At 42.4% G+C, this 16,569-nt stretch overlaps 1 protein-coding gene across 3 annotated transcripts in view; it reads right to left on the bottom strand.

Annotated features, from left to right (window-relative positions):
- Positions 1-16,569, bottom strand: part of RTKN2 (rhotekin 2) — a 266,886-nt gene that overhangs the window by 209,063 nt on the left and 41,254 nt on the right. For all 3 annotated transcript variants that reach the window (XM_069240910.1, XM_069240911.1, XM_069240913.1), the window contains exon 2: positions 11,866-12,065. In XM_069240910.1, the coding sequence (XP_069097011.1) occupies positions 11,866-12,065 (200 nt within the window). The remainder of the gene's footprint in view (positions 1-11,865; positions 12,066-16,569) is intronic.

The following is a 16,569-nucleotide window of genomic DNA, read 5'->3' as shown; positions in this document are numbered from 1 at the left end:
CTCCTTAAATGTGAGGACCTGGAAAACCGATCACATAGAGATAACATACGGGTGAGGGATTAGAAGAGGGATGCAAAGGCCAGGATTTTGAAGCATTCGTAACTGGTCTCTTCTCCAATATCCTAGGCGACGATCACCCAGAGGTCCGACTGGAACGTGTGAATAGGGTGGGAGTTCATACCGCTGGTGAGGGGAAGAGACCCAGAGATGTCCTGGTGAAGATGAGCTCCTTTAGTGTGAAGACACTAATCCTTCAGAAGGGCAAGGTTACAAGACACCATCTCCTCCCAGGGCACAGAATGCTCACTGTACCAAGACGTGGCTCCAGCAACATTAGCCGGCAGATTACAATTTCGTCTAATTACAGATGCTCTGAGGGCTAGAAGTGTCAGTTATAGATGGATCAATCCCTTTGGCATAGCCTTTGAGCTCAACAACAAAGCACCACTTCACGGATCTTGAAGGGGCTACTAGGATTACAGGAGGAGAGTCCAAACGTAGTTACTGAGAACACTGACGTACCACAAAGGAGGATGGCGCCCCGGCCTCCACAGAAACCTGGAAACAACAGAAAAGGGGGGAAAAGGGATCACAAGAAAAAGAGCACCAGAGCTAGTGTAACGAACGTAAGCGTAGGGGAGGAGGCATATCTATCTCCTCGACAGTGTGTCAGAGAGCCTCTGATCTACTCCACCGCTCTACTGGTGAGCATCGACAGAGGACTCTGTGTTCTGACTGCCTTTTGTTACAGGTTGGACCCATGAGTAACATGGCGTCAACATATGATAGATGACATTCACAGCATGTCAATGTGCAGTCTCTGAGAGGTATCAGCCTGGGAGTGTTCTCATGGCCAGTCATGATAACCTCAAGATGGTATGGTTTGAAGTTACGTGTTTGTTCATTAATAGTTGTTGCACTGTTTTTAATTTTTTTTTTTTTTGTTTTATTTTTTTAAATCTTTGGCAGATTCAAGCATGGTTGAGACTGTGGGACAAATAGTGGGAAATGGTGAGGGGGGGGGACAGGGAAAGGGTGGAATCACCTACGCTCGGGTTACTGGACCCCACTGGGAGGGGGCAAGCTAACAGCAGCACAAACTACTAGAGGTGCAGGATGCTTGAAATCTAATTGTGGAATGTTAAGGGTTTGAACTCCCCCAATAACAGAGCACAACTTTGGAAATATTTTGGGGACCACCACTATGATATAATTGCCCTACAGGAAACTCATCTTAGGAGGGGAAATGGACACCGGTTGCCCCACAAACAATACCCACATGCCTACAAGGCTTCATCGACCACAAAACATGGGGCAGCATTGATGCTTCATACCCCCATCCTTCCCACCACCCATTTTCAGCTGCAGGGCACGAAACAGGACAGGGAGGGCAGATATTTAATAGCCAAGGGTTGTATCAGGGGGAAATTGTGCCCTGTAGCTACTTTATTTGCCCTCAACAGTGGACAATCTAAATTTCTCCTATCCTTTTTATCCATATTGGAGGGGTACGCAGAGGGTGACATTCTCCTGTTTGGCAATTTTAACTTAATATGGTATAGCATTCAGGACACAACCCACTCCCAAAGAGCCCAAACTGAGCATCTTTGCTAAGTCCGTCAAGGCAGCCCTTAACAGGTTGGGCCTCTGACGCGTGGAGAGCGCAACCCCATGGTAAATTACTATATCTTCTTCTTGCACTCACATAGGTCGTATTTGAGGACTAACTATCTCCCTGAGCCAAACCCTACGACAGGTATTTAGATCAGCAAATATTTGCCCCATAATCATCTCTGATTATACCCCGCTGGGGATTGGACTGGATTGGTACACAACATGTTAAAAGTTTCGCAGATGGTACTTCACCAACATCTTAAAACGCAACCACTTATTTCAAAACAAACTTCGGATGGCAACGAGGGACTATTTTCACCACAACAACCCCACCAACACTTTGCACCTCACAACCTGGGATGCATTCAAAGCGGTTATATGGGGCAAATGCATCTCTTTAGTGACCAATCTGCACAAACAAAAGACTAAGGAAAGACAAGACTGAAAGAGAATTGGTAGCAGCAGAACAGGCTCATACAGATTCCCCCACCTGGCTCTTGCAGAAGAAGGAGACTCTCTGAAAGGTAAACTGCAATCCATACATACTGATAGAGCAGAAATCTCACTAATACACCTGAAGAAAACTTCTTCTGAAAGGGGGAACAGAATAGGCCCAAAGCTGGCGCAACAGTTATGCACCAGACAGGTGAGAGCATACTTAGCCCAAATCTGAGACTAGTCAGACGAACACTACGCAGGGAACAAAAAGGCCCAAATATTTCAGGATTTCTATACCAGACTATAAACATCAGAGCAGCCAGACACACACACACACCCACAAAGCTTACCTAAAGCTAGCGAAACTCCTGCAAGTTCCCCCAGAGGCTAATTAAACTTTAACAGCCCCCTTCACAAGGGAGGAGGTACAGGCAGTTATTGACTCTCTTCCGCTACATAAATCACCTGGTCCCGACGGGTTTAATGCCCAATTTTATAGAACCTTTAGCTCGGACCGAACACCCCACCTCACTGAGCTTTTTAATCAGGTAATGACAGGACATACCATGTCCCCCTACTATGGGAAAAGCCCTACTTATACTTATTTGTAAAACTGGAAAGAACCCTCCGTCCTGTGCATCCTATCGACCTATTGCCCTTCTAAATCTTGACGCAAAACTGTATTCAAAGATTTTGGCCAAAAGACTAGAAGAGGTAATGCCTGACTTGATTCACCCCGATCAATCGGGATTCATTAAAGGTCGCCAAACATATGACAATCTGCGACGAGTAGTCTACCTGATGGAGACTTAGAAAAGTTCCTGCCATATTTTTGGCACTCAACGCCAAAAAGGCTTTTGACCATGTTTAGTGGTCCTTTTTAACAGCAACCTTACAGCAGTTCGGGTTTAGTGACCAATTTATAGCCATGTTAATGGGCAACTATACATGCCCTTGCTCACGAAATATGGTCAATGGCGTGGCCTCTAAGGGCCATATGTACGAACACATTTTCCCATTGACACAGAATGGGAAAAACCCTTTGCTACATCTGGCCCTAAATTCTTTGAGCTGTCAAGGGGGACAAGGCAGGGTTGCCCACTCTCCCCCTGTTTTTTGCTCTCAGTGTCAAGCCCTTGGCAGTCAGAATTCGGGCTCAACCGAGAATTCAGGGTATTCAGTTTGGCCTTGACGAGCATAAAATCCCACTGGTCGCAGACAATATCTTACTTTTTGTCACCAACTCCTGAGGAATTTTCCCTGCTACTCAAGAAGCGCTCGCCATATGAGCAGGTATCGGGATTTAAGGTCAATCTGGGGAAACTTTCCATGCACGACAAGACCCTTGGGCACACTATTTTGGGAACGTTTCGTGAAGATTAGTCAAAAAATGTTTTTTTCTATAGAACACCAGTAGGTAATATATATATATATATATACATATATACACACACCAGACATATATATACACATACACAGCTGTAATACTGTGCCTGGAGTGGTAAATGGCTTTTGTCATTTTACAGCTCGGCAAGGATGACACAGTGTCAATCCTATGCTTAAAGATTTTGCTGTACAAATGGCAAAAGACTGTCTTTATCTAGCTCGGCGTCGATAGCACTATGCTGATCCTATGCTTAAAAACTTTGCTAGATAAATAGACATTTAAGGTGAGCAAATGTAGAGTGTCACTGGTGTTGTAGAGTGCTCCTTATTGGAGCTGCTCTCCACCTAAATTTGGGAACTACCCAGAGTTCTCGCTTGTATTTTGTGTGTATATATATATATATATATATATATATATATATATATATATGTGTATGATGAAACATCAAGAAACATTGCACACAAAGTTCATCCACCTCAGCTTATAACTGAAGTGTTTAAGGGCGATACATCAAAGTGGATGAGAAAAAACGTGTGGCACAATGTGTGATTTTCTCATGAAATTTCTGTAGGAAAATTAATTTACATCAAATTTAGCAGAAAGCTAGATCTTCATCCAGAAAGCATGTTTTTGTGATTTGATAAATCTTTTTAGTAATTTGAGAAATTGAAGAAGGAAAATATATGTACATATCACGGCAAGGAGGATCCACATTTCTAACAGATCAAAAGATCAGATCTGATTGTCTCCCACCACATAAACAAATATGTGGCTGCAACCATTTTAGGACTCTGGGGCTTAGGTCTCTATCCTGTGAAAAAGATTACACACAACATGCAGAGGGGTACGTTAGAGGTACCCTGCCCCCTCAGGCCTCCCAGAAGGACCACCCCTGGGGCCAAAAACATAGCTATTTTATTCATTTAAAAAAATGAAAAAAAATCCCAGAGTGCCCAGTGCAATTATTTCATTTCTTTAAGGGAAAGGGCTGACTTTTACATTTAGCTGGGGAGACATCAAGCCCATCTCCACAAGCTGTTCTCCGGCACCTGGGACTACATTCCCCAGGGCATGAGCAAAGCAGTGTCCCAGGGACCCCATGCCCTTGGGCACTGCTGTTTGCTGCCCACACTCCCAGGCAGGGAGCACAACTTTGCTCCCGCTTGGTAGAAGCACATAAATAAGCTGCTCCTGCCCGAGCGGGGGTAAAGAAATGGAGCAGGCAATCAGCATGAGAGCTGCCTAGGGAGCCTGCCAGGGGGCCCTTTCAGCGGCTCCAAACATTTTCTCATGTTGTGGATGCCCCTGGGGGGAATTGGGGCAACCATGAAATAAAAAAAATAAAAAATAAAAAACACAAGTGGCAGGACTGTTAATTTATTATTCACTGCTCCAAGCAAGGAGCATCTATAATGCCCTGCAAAGGTTTTTTCAGTCACATTTTAGGATGATAGTCGTGACTCTGGACGGGGCAGGGGCACCACCAAGCAGTTTAACGCTGTGGAGGAATGCAGGGTGAGTATCATCCCCAACAAGATACAATCGCATGGTGCAAATTATAGTTAATTTAGGGTGCAAATTACAGTTACTTGAAATAACTATAACTGGTTAATTTCAGTGGTTTTGTTTATTTTAAACAGTATGTTTTAACTGACATTTTCACACATGCACAGCAAACGTCCAAGGTTTTCTTTTATATAAAGTACAATTCCTATTATTGTGTGTGTGTGCATATTAGTATGACAGTCTGTGTATGAGTGTGTAGGTCACTGTATGTGTGAGGTTGTGTGGGTGCGTCAACGTCAATCTGGTACTGTGGGTGCCTGTCACTGTATGTCAGGTTTTTTGGGTGTGTGTAGTGTTTTGGGGGTGCATCAGTGTGCAAGTGTATGGTTGTGTGAGCATGTGGGTGTGTTAGTGGGGCATTGTGTGATGTGTGGGTTTGTGTATTTAACCGTGGGATTGAGGGTGTGTGTGAATGTAGGATTCTATGATGTGTGTGCCATATGTGTGGGGGATTCTATGAATATATGTGAGTGGGTTTGTTACTGTGGGGATGTATGGCTGTGTGTGGGGTTGCACATCTGTATTACAGGGGAGTTAAAAGGGTGTGTATATGTGGGAGGTTGTGTGTGTGTGTGTGTGCCTGAGTTTGAATAGGTTTGTATGTGTTACAATGGGGTTGAGTGGGTGTGTGGGTTTCTGTGGGACTGTGTGGGGTGGTGTGTCTGAGTGGGGGTGTGAGTGTTACTGTGGGAGTGTGTACAATTATGTGAATGTGAAATTATGTGGTTGTATACGAGTGTGTGTAGGGTTGTATGAGTATGGGGGTTATGTGTCAGTGTGTGCATTTGTGTTGGTGTGGGTGTGCGTAGGTCTGTGTGTGTGTGGGTGGCTGTTGTGTGTGTGAGAGGGGATGTGTAAGCGTTACTGTGGAGTTATGTGGGAAGTGTGTGTAGTGCGAGTGTGGGATTATGTGGATGTATGTCTGTAGGGATGTATGACTGTGTGGGGTTATGTGTCAGTGTGGGGTTGTGTGGGGGTGTGAGCATGCTTGCGTTGAGATATATTTTCATATTTATTCACTAGAAAAAAACAAACAAAGGTTAAAGTAGAATTATATGTGGGGAAGGTAGTAAGATTTTACCTTTCATTAAAAAAAATAAAAAAAAATAAAAAAAAAAAACACAACAACGTAGAAATTCACTGACAAAGCACTGCAGTTCAAATATCAAAAAGGGAGATTTGCAAGTTATACGTAACTGCCGTAAGTATAACATGCACCAACTTAGATTTCTATTGTCAGTGATGTGCACTGATATGCTTATGCAAGACCAAGCCCACAACCTGTGCAAGGAGCCAACAACCCCCACCCTTCAGCCATCCAGCAATGGACAACCACTCCTCATTTTTTTTCTTACATTTTTAATTTGTCCAACCGGACTGTTGTGGGACTTGTGTGAGACTCCGAGGGGTGGGGTGGAATTAAAAGGTTCCGCGTGGTAGAGTGGGGCCTCAGCTGGATTCTACAGGAGTCCTGCAGGACTGTGACAATGCCAAAATGGTTGGGTTTTTTTTGTGGGGTTTTTTAGGGGGATTTTTTTTTTTTCTTTTACTCCAAGGATACCTTGCCTCTTTATAGGCGTCGAGCCACCCCTCTTATCCTAATTTTGTTTTATATTTTCAGGGAACAAGGCCCATGTCTTGTAATGGCAGTTGTAACATTTGTTTTCCATGTTGCAGCCAACCAATCAAAATGCTCACTCTGGAGAAGGCAAGCAAGCTGACTGGGAGGAAAATAAAATAAATAAAATAATAATAATAAAAAAAATAAAAAAAAAACATGTGCAACATCATTCCAGTTTTTGAATTTGTGCCCCACAAGAGTATTGCAGGATCAGTCAATGCATCTAAAAATGTTGGCCCTTAATTTCTTTAAAACTGTTTAACAGATTAACATCAAACTATAAAAATGCATGTTTTCTGGGTAAAGACTGAGATTCCTGACAACTTTGGGTAATTCTGTTCAGTCATTTTGGCTGCATTGTTGTTGTTTAACCCCTTGGGTGTGGGCGTCGGCCACTGGGCGACGCCCACACTACCTCCCTGGTGCGGGTCACGACCAGTGGCCGACACCAGGGAGGGGGTTAATAAATCCTAGGGTGCGTCCCACCTGAGGATTTTTTTATTATCCCCGGGAGACACAGAAGCTTTTCTGTGTCTCCCCCCGCCCCCCACTGGCCGCTTCCTGCTCTGATGGGGAAAACGGCCCCAAACGGCCTTCCCAACGTTCGGGAAGGCCTCGTAAGAAAGGGGAGACTCTCCCCTTTCTTACAAGGCCTTCCTGAAAGTGTTTCCTGGCCCCCGATCGCAGCTGCGATCGGAGACCAGGAAACACCACTAGACAGCCGGGATTTCCCTGGGGGGAGGTCGGCCCCCTCGGAAACTCACCCCCCCCTGGTAGGTGTCCCCTGGGGGGGTCGCAATCACTTTCGATCGCACCCCCCCAGGGGCTAAATTTTATTTAAAAAAAGAAATGGACTGGGGGTCGCCCGTGGGCAGGGCGCCCCCCTGTGGGGGCAATATTTTTTTTGTTTTTAGTAGTTGTAGGGTTTCCATGGGGCCATTTTGGCCCCCAAGGAAACCATACAACTACTAAAAAAAAATATAGAGATATATATATATCTACATGGATATATCTACAGATAGATCTATAAATATCTATATATATATATATATATATCTATATATATCTATATATACACATATATATCACTTTTGTCAATACATGTGTGGTTTCCCTGAGGGCTGCGATCGGCCCCCAGGAAAACCAGACCCACATATAAAAGTGATCTATATATATATATATATTTGCCACCAGTTGTCTTGTAGTTGCAGCTTGCGTCTTCAAAGCAATGCACATACTTACATACTTCAACTGACGCATTTCAACTGTAGCTTTTAGGCAGCAACAAAAAAGTCAAGTAAGTATTGTGATTATGTTTCTGCTACAAAAGGATCAGACTTTTATCTAGTGGCAGTTTTAGTGCCATAAAGAAGCGCAGAAGGTTTATATGCCTACTGCAAAGAGCAATTCTGTATTTTATGTCAATAGCTGAGTACATTAATAAAGTCAGCCATTACCTGCGCTATAATACAATGAAATGTATGTGCGGGGTGGGGGCGGCTATGGAGAGATGAAGGGCACTTTTGCTGGGTGGTAATGAGGGAATCCGAGGAGGAGGGAGTGGGAGCACCAATAATGATTGCCGGACTGGGCGTGGGAGATGCTAAAGACTGTGACAAGGTGTTTTTTGAGTGTCTTGAAAGAACGTGCTGATTGAGGGAAGAAGCGCAGGTAAGATGGCCTCTACTGTTGCACGTATCTCACACACACCATCGATTTTGTGACTGTCTACATAGGCTACTGTTTTAGAGCAACAGTTTAGCCAATAGCAGAGATGGCATCTTGATGGATGACTGCTGCCGTCACTCGGGTTATAGAGGACAGCTCTGACATAGGATCAGAGACATCGACATCAGATACTGAGACAGCATCTGAGGGATAGGAAAATGGCGCAGACTCTGTGAGTGATTTTTCAGTCGGAGGAGTCCCATTCGATAACTCCTCTTCCAGTAAATTATGGGGGAGGTGATGAGGACAGTCCTGCTGTCCCTTCGCAAGCACAGTCTGTGCAACAGGGTAATAGTGGGTTAGCCCAACCCGGAGAGCAGGTGAATGCGGCGGCAAGGAGAGAGAAAGAGAGAAAGAGAGAAAGAGAGAAAGAGAGACAGAGAGACAGAGAGACAGAGAGACAGAGAGACAGAGAGACAGAGAGAAAGAGAGACAGAGAGACAGAGAGACAGAGAGACAGAGAGACAGAGAAAGAGAAAAAAAGAGAGAAAAAGAGAGAAAGAGAAAAAAAAGAGAAAGAGAAAGAGAAAAAAAGAGAGAAAGAGAAAGAGCAAAAAAGAGAAACAAAAAAGAGAAACAAAAAAGAGAAAAAAAGAAAGAGAAAGAGAAACAGAGAAACAGAGAAACGGAGAGAAAGGGAAAGAAAGGGAGAGAAAGAGAGAGAGAAAGAGAAAGAGAGAGAAAGAGAGAGAGAGAAAGAGAGAGCAAGAGAGAGAGAGAGAGAAAGAGAGAAAGAGAGAAAGAGAGAAAGAGAGAGAGAGAGAGAGAGAAAGAGAGAGAGAGAAAGAGAGAGAGAGAAAGAGAAAGAGATATAGATCGATCTATCTATCTATCTATCTATCTATCTATCTCTTGGGAGCTCCCCAATTTAGTTCAGCCCCAAATTCCACTGCCCAAATCGTATTGTGGAGACATCAAAATTATGGATCACAAAACAAACTGGTTTTGTAAGGCAGGTACCTGTGTTTTTGGTCCTGGGTTCGGCGGCCATATAGAGAAACATACTAAACCCAAACATTTCTGGAAACTAGACAACCGGGGTAGTCCACAGAGGTGTGACTTGTGTGGATTCCCCAAAGTTTTCTTACCCAGAATACCCTGCAAAGCTGAAATGTTGAATAAAAACTATTTTTCTCGCATTTCTGTCACACAAACTACAGGAATATGCCTTGATCCACAAAATTCCTACCACCCAGAGATTCCTCACCTGTCCTAATAAAAACACTACCCCACTTGAGTGCCTATACCTAGTGCCTGCGTCAGGAATGGATCACCCCAGGGTCAACGGCTGCCTCATGTAAGGACCAACATTGACCGTTGTGTGATCTATTCCTGTTGCGGGCACCAGGCCTACCCACACAAGTGAGGTACCATTTTTATCGGGAGACTTGGGGAAACGCTGGGTGGAAGGAAATTTGTGGCTCCTCTCAGATTCCAGAACTTTGTCACCGAAATGAGGAAAAAGTGTTTTTTTGGTCAAATTTTGAGGTTTGCAAAGGATTCTGGGTAACAGAACCTGGTGAGAGCCCCACAAGTCACCCCATCCTGGATTCCCCTAGATGTCTAGTTTTAAAAAATGCACAGGTTTGGTAGGCTTCCCTAGGTGCCGGCTGAGCTAGAGGCCAAAATCTACAGCTAGGCACTTTGCAAAAAACACGTCCGATTTCAATGTAAAAATGTGATGTGTTTATGTTGCGTTTCCTGTCGCGAGCATTAGTCCTACCCACGCAAGTGAGGTACCATTTTTTAATCGGGAGACGTGGGGGGAACACAGAATAGCAAAACAAGTGTTACTGCCCCTTGTCTTTCTCTACATTTTTTCCTTCCAAATGTAAGACAGTGTGTTAAAAAAGACGTCTATTTGAGAAATGGCCTGTAATTCGCATGCTAGTATGGGCACCCCGGAATTCAGAGATGTGCAAATAACCACTGCTTCTCAACACCTTATCTTATGCCCATTTTGGAAATACAAAGGTTTTCTTGATACCTATTTTTCACTCTTTATATTTCAGCAAATGAATTGCTGTATACCCGGTATAGAATGAAAACCCATTGCAAGGTGCATCTCATTTATTGGCTCTGGGTACCTAGGGATCTTGATGAACCTACAAGCCCTATATATACTCACAACCAGAAGAGTCCAGCAGATCTAACGGTATATCGCTTTAAAAAAAATCTGACATTGCAGGAAAAAGTTACAGAGTAAAACGTGGAGAAAAATGGCTGTTTTTTTCAGCTCACTTTCAATATTTGTTTATTTCAGCTGTTATTTTCTGTAGGAAAACCTTGTAGGATCTACACAAATGACCCCTTGCTGAATTCAGAATTTTGTCTACTTTTCAGAAATGTTTAGCTTTCTGGGATCCAGCATTCGTTTCACACCCATTCCTGTCACTAACTGGAAGGAGGCAGAAAGCACCAAAAATAGTAAAAATGGGGTATGTCCCACTAAAATGTCAAAATTGTGTTGAAAAATGTGGTTTTCTGATTCAAGTCTGCCCGTTCCTGAAAGGTGGGAAGATGGTGATTTTAGAACCAGAAACCCTTTGTTGATGCCATTTTCAGGGGAAAAAAACCACAAGCCTTCTTCGGCAGCCCTTTTTTCCAGTTTGTTTTTTTTTAAAAACGAAATGTTCACTGTATTTTGGCTAATTTCTTGGTTTCCTCCAGGGAAACCACAAACTCTGGGTACCATTAGAATCCCTAGGATGTTGGAAAAAAAGGACGCAAATTTGGCGTGGATAGCTTATGTGGACAAAAAGTTATGAAGGTCTAAGCGTGAACTACCCCAAATAGCCAAAAAAGGGCTCAGCACTTGGGGGGTGGGGGGTGGGGCGGGATGGCCCAGCAGCTAAGAGGTTAATTCTTTTCTAAAGAACGTGTTTGAACATAAGTGTTTTCAGGCCCCCACTTCCATCCTTTTCTCAGTCCATGCTTGATGGTTCAAAACAAAACTTTCCAGGAAGGAGCTCAGGTGGGTGAACTGTTTTTTGAGAGTTTTGTGAAGATTTGCCAAGCTGCGCCAAAGTTAATAGAAAAGAAAAACAACACACTTCTTCCAATAGAAACAAACAAACTCATTTATAACTACACAGCAGCAACCCCCACTATGAAATTGTTTTTATAATGCTTACATATAAGGGCATTAAACCAGCCCACTTCATTCACTGGTGTGTCATGTCAATCACTTCAGACCACTATATCAACACCTGTGACAGTGAGTCAGCCCACTTCAGCCACTGCCTAACTTCACTGTGATTAACGGCCGCCTTTTTTTCACAAGGAATACATCTGCACACAAAGTCGTTTAAGTCACTGCCACCAACAATGACAAGGTGTGCTTTGTGGCACAAAAAAAAAAAAATAGTAAAAAAAGAAAAAAAAAAAAATAATCATTGGTAAAAACACCAAAGATTTCCAACGTTTAAGAAAATGACAAAACCATTCAAGCATAAAAAAAGCCAAAAGGCTGGAAGCCAAAGCAAGATGATTATTAAAGCATCACACTTACCTTCGCCCAGCCTGAGCCTCCATCTGATCCTGCCTTTGGTTCTGCAGCGCAGACATGTAGGCTAAAATGCGAGCATTGCAGGTCATTAGGTTCTTCACAGCATTTAGCACCTGTTCCTTCTGGGTGCTCACTACAAGCAGTTTACAAATTCCTTCTCTGATGCGAAGCTCAAAGTCAATTTTTTCTTGCAAGCAGTCATCCTACATTGTCAGAAAAAAGGTAAAATATTGTGAGCTGTATAAGAAAAACAGCTTTAAAATCATCGTAAAGCTAAGTACTTATTTAAACTTTAGACTAAAGCACAGGCATTGCTACAAACTCTTAAATCTTCAGTTATTTGTTTGCAGTTAGTGTTTAAGATATTTAAATTTTGGGGAGGAGAAAAGAATTCGGTCTCCTCTGCAGCTTAAAAAAACAGCATTGGGAAAAGTCTGCCAGCACAATGACGTAACTTGAGCAACACAGGTCTAAATCCGCACTGTTTAAATTTAACACAAGATGGAAAATTAGAACATTTTCTAAACAGCGGCTATGAGGCTGTTTCTACGTAAACTGCTTCCTACTACAAACCTCTCAAAGCCTAAGCTAATGCGACAAAGTCAGAAACCATATGAAAACTGTGCAAACCTTGTGCGACTGGTCAAGTGTAGCACTTCTGCTAAGAGTCCATCAGTCAAAGGTTACTGAGTAGTTCTCTGGCGAGGAAGTATTTGCCTTTAGTGTCCCAAGGTCTTAGCAACCGCTCAGCCATATGGGGTCAGGCCTACACATCCTTGTGTTCTGCCCCCTCCCCCCTTTATTTTAAGTTACACAAAAACCGTGATTAGACGAATATTCATTATTGATACTGTAAGAAAAAAACTGCTCACCTTAGAGGGTCGAGCAGCAGTCTGAGACTGGGAATCTATCAGATGGTTGGCATAAGCGCACCGGAGAGCCGGACACACAAATATGCCCCTTGCCACTTTGTGATGTGCAATGGTGTCACCCATCCACGTATCCCTGGGTGCATTAGGCTTTATTCTGCAGTGCACACAGTTACTTGCCACCCAGTCTATCACCTCACCCTCTGCCATCGCTAACGCAGAAAATCCTAACTATTTAGTCATGACAGACCAGGTATCGCCTCAGCCAACGGACTGAACCCAGTTTGCTTTAAAGATAACGTCATAATGAAACACCATAAACAATATATATCAAACATATAATCAATCAATACCTCAATAACCACACTAATTTATTAGGAAGTTAAAGATTTATTTCCCTATATGAACAATGCTAAAGTCACTAAAGTCCTTTTCAGACTCAAATGATACTTATTTAGAAACAACAATAGCTTATTTAATCTGTGCATGAATCTAAGTTTAATTAATGCAAACAAACACAATATCTCAATGGTTATTACACAAAACCATAGCAATAGAATCTGAGCAAGAGAAATTGAATACATTTGATTTAATAAAGAAAAGACATCAGTAACCAACCAGGGATATGAAATTAACACCTCACTTACCATTAATTAGCATCAACATGTTGGACTTAGTGTGAAAAGAATTTAGTAACATAAATTTAGGAAAATATTTAGCTAAGGAACTGTCAAAAATAACAGCAGTATTATATTATCAGCAGTTGGTACCTGAAAAACAAAAGACAAAATACAATCTACATTTCATAGAATTACCCAAATCACTAAGGTATTAAGCAAGAACGTCTACTTCATCAAGGGGACATCAGGATCGGAACAGGAACAAAATGAGGGGTATGGTTTAGAATTTGAACTTTAGGATTACTAAACCATCAAAGCATTTTTTCAGTATTGAACAGTAAGTAAACTCAGAAAATAATAAACACCAGCATTGTCAGTAGACTAACTTGCAAAGTATGAAGAATAGGATTTCAGGAACTCAGGATACACAAACTAGAGCATCAAGAGAATGACAAAATGATGAATAACTAAAAATGAATGAAAAAATTACTGAATAAACACTCTGATTGGTTTAGAGAAATATGCTGAGAAACTAGGTCCAATCAGAACACTAACAAATATCAAAAGTATATAAAAAGTTAGCTCTAAGCCTTTCTATTTTCTGTTATTCCATTGATGAATCTCAAACCAATACATTTGTTAATTCTTCTTCCGTTGCATCTATAGACCCTTTGTTCAAGACTCCAAATACGTCGATCCCGGATAATGATTACAAAATATGGAAACATTTCTCATCACGCCATTCTTTCCTCTTGAGGAAAAAACATTGGTTAATATAACTACAAGCAAAATATACAAATACAATGACTGAAGTCTGTTAGGCCATGGAAATGCAGCTAGGAAACAGAACACATTAGAAACATTTTATACAGAGAACATTTTACATTGACCTTGCATTTGCTTCTTTAGTCCAACAGGGGCCACTAAATACACATTTAATTCTGACATTTGTTTTTAGCAAAGAAACACACTCCGTTAATAATTTAATTAGCTTAAGTTAGCACAGAAAAAACTAAAAGTAGGCCTTGCACATGATGGTGGCCATCAAGTTGACCACAAAACTTTACTTTCCATAAAAATTAATACAAAATGATTCATATATCAAAATATAAGTATTATTACATGTGAAACATAAAGCACAAAAATCTACGCTCTTACACCATCTCGTCATAGGGTGAAGAGATGGTACACCATGGGTGAAAAATCAATAAAGTAAGGGGATCAAAGTTGAAGCCTGCATGTGCTGCACATGCTTCAGTTTCCCAATTCAGTGCCAGAGGTGGGAAGGAGGTCTGTGCATGGACCCAAGTAACCATGCAACAGTAGCTCAGGTGCAGAAGAGCATTGGTGCAGGAAGATGAAGGTATGTATTACAAAGGGCCACTGCAATTATGCAGTTCTGTGGCCACATACTTCTGGATTTTCCAGATATTCCATCATCTGCTGCATAATCTGCAGATTTTACTGAAAAAAAAAAAACAAAAAAAAAAAAAAAGTTTCTAGCTCAAGCAGATCAAAAGTTACGAAAAAAGTTGAAATTTGTGCTTCCACACTGTGGGAGGCCCCTTGCAAAAGTTGACTGGTCATCTTTCATTTGCTTATTTTAACTGCTCCCTTCGGGCCCAACTGCATCTACCAGGCTTGCTTTGTTTGATCTATCATTTTGTCTGTTGTGGAAAGTAAGAGGCCCAATGTTGAACATGGGCAAACGAAAGCTGGGGGTACCCAACCCAGCCAAAATTAAAAATTCCATATTGCAACGGTTCATTGTGCAAGTGGTGGGTGTCATGGATAAAGAGATCCAGCTTGCTGAGCAGTGGCTATCCTATGCCACCGAAAGTCTTGGCCTGCCTCCACATGCCACTCTCACTGACTCACGCATGCTCTATGGTGCGTTCCAAGGTAATGAGTGAGACAGCTCTACTTCTAATTGCCACTCTTCTTCAGTTCCCTCACCATCTTTGATGTTGACTTTGCTACCTGTGGCCTTTTCTCTCCCAGCAAGCGCAAGAAGAGCAATAAGCAATCCAGACTAAGAACTCCTACAGAGAACTCTGTGGCTTTGCACTCTGCGACTTTCCTCACTCATCTGATCCCTCCCCACTTGGGCCCCGATCTTGATTCTAACAGCCTTTTTACTTAGCTGTATGATTTATTAAATACAGTTTTATCCTCCAGCCATTCCCCTGTGATTGAGCAATTGAACGTCATTGAAATAAAGTTGTCGAAGGGCTTGGGGCTCAGAGATGGTTTATGTGGCAGGGAGAAACTCAATGCAGCTCCAGAATCTATGGTCACTCAACCTTCAACTCCTGCATACGATAAAATTGCATATTTCCACTTTTCCCTGTCCTCCCATTAACTGCTGCCTGGTGCTTTACCTGAGACATCACCTACTCATCAGCCCTCCATGCCACCCCTACATTTGGTCCCCTTAGGTGTTCAATCTTTTCCAGCTCTGAACAGTCTAATGGGGAGCCCACCGGTGTTACATTTACCTCTGGCCGCCTGTCCCTATGCAGTAGTTTTAACCAATGTTTCAAAACTTGACCCCCAGGTAACAGAATGCACCAAATGGCTATTGCATAAACCCATATGCTCCACTCTCATCTTCGTTGTAAAGCTAATCTGTTTTCAGGCATTCGCAGAGAGGTATGGGTAGGCACTATGGAATCTTTCCTCCCCTCCCTGACCCGTTAAAGTCAAACTGCTGATTTGGATCATTGCGGGGCTTGCAGCTAAGTTAAAATGAAGAATTTGGTGGACTTTATTTCAGCATATGGTATTGTTATCTAACAGGAGGAGACTTGGGCTCCCAGGAATCTATTCTGTGATGGTTTTACCTGTTTTTGTTTCTGCTACACCTTCTGGGATGGGTAGGGCTTGTGCTGGGTTAGATGTCTGGATTAAGACCACTATTAATGGCGTGATTTTGCGCATTCCCACTAAAAGTAGTTTTTTTTTCAGGCTTTCACAGTCAAGAGGACAAAAAAAAACTTCAAGTTTTGTTTTTATTAAATTTTATACTGCCAATGTTTCCTTTGACAATTCTAATTTGGTCCCTCTTTTTAATTTTGTTGGCGAGCTGGAACTTAGTTCCACCCATTTAGACACTGGTCTGAACATCACCCTAGCCGGGGGCTTAAATGCAAAACTTAGAACGGAGGTTGAAGGTCTAGTCGGCCCAGACCCATAAATCTTTAACACTCACTCATTTG

Source organism: Pleurodeles waltl, chromosome 6 (genome assembly GCF_031143425.1).
Source record: "Pleurodeles waltl isolate 20211129_DDA chromosome 6, aPleWal1.hap1.20221129, whole genome shotgun sequence".
NCBI classification, from domain to species: Eukaryota; Metazoa; Chordata; class Amphibia; order Caudata; family Salamandridae; genus Pleurodeles; species Pleurodeles waltl.
The sequence above is the reverse complement of the archived record's forward strand: the minus strand, read 5'-3'. Positions and strand labels throughout refer to the sequence as shown.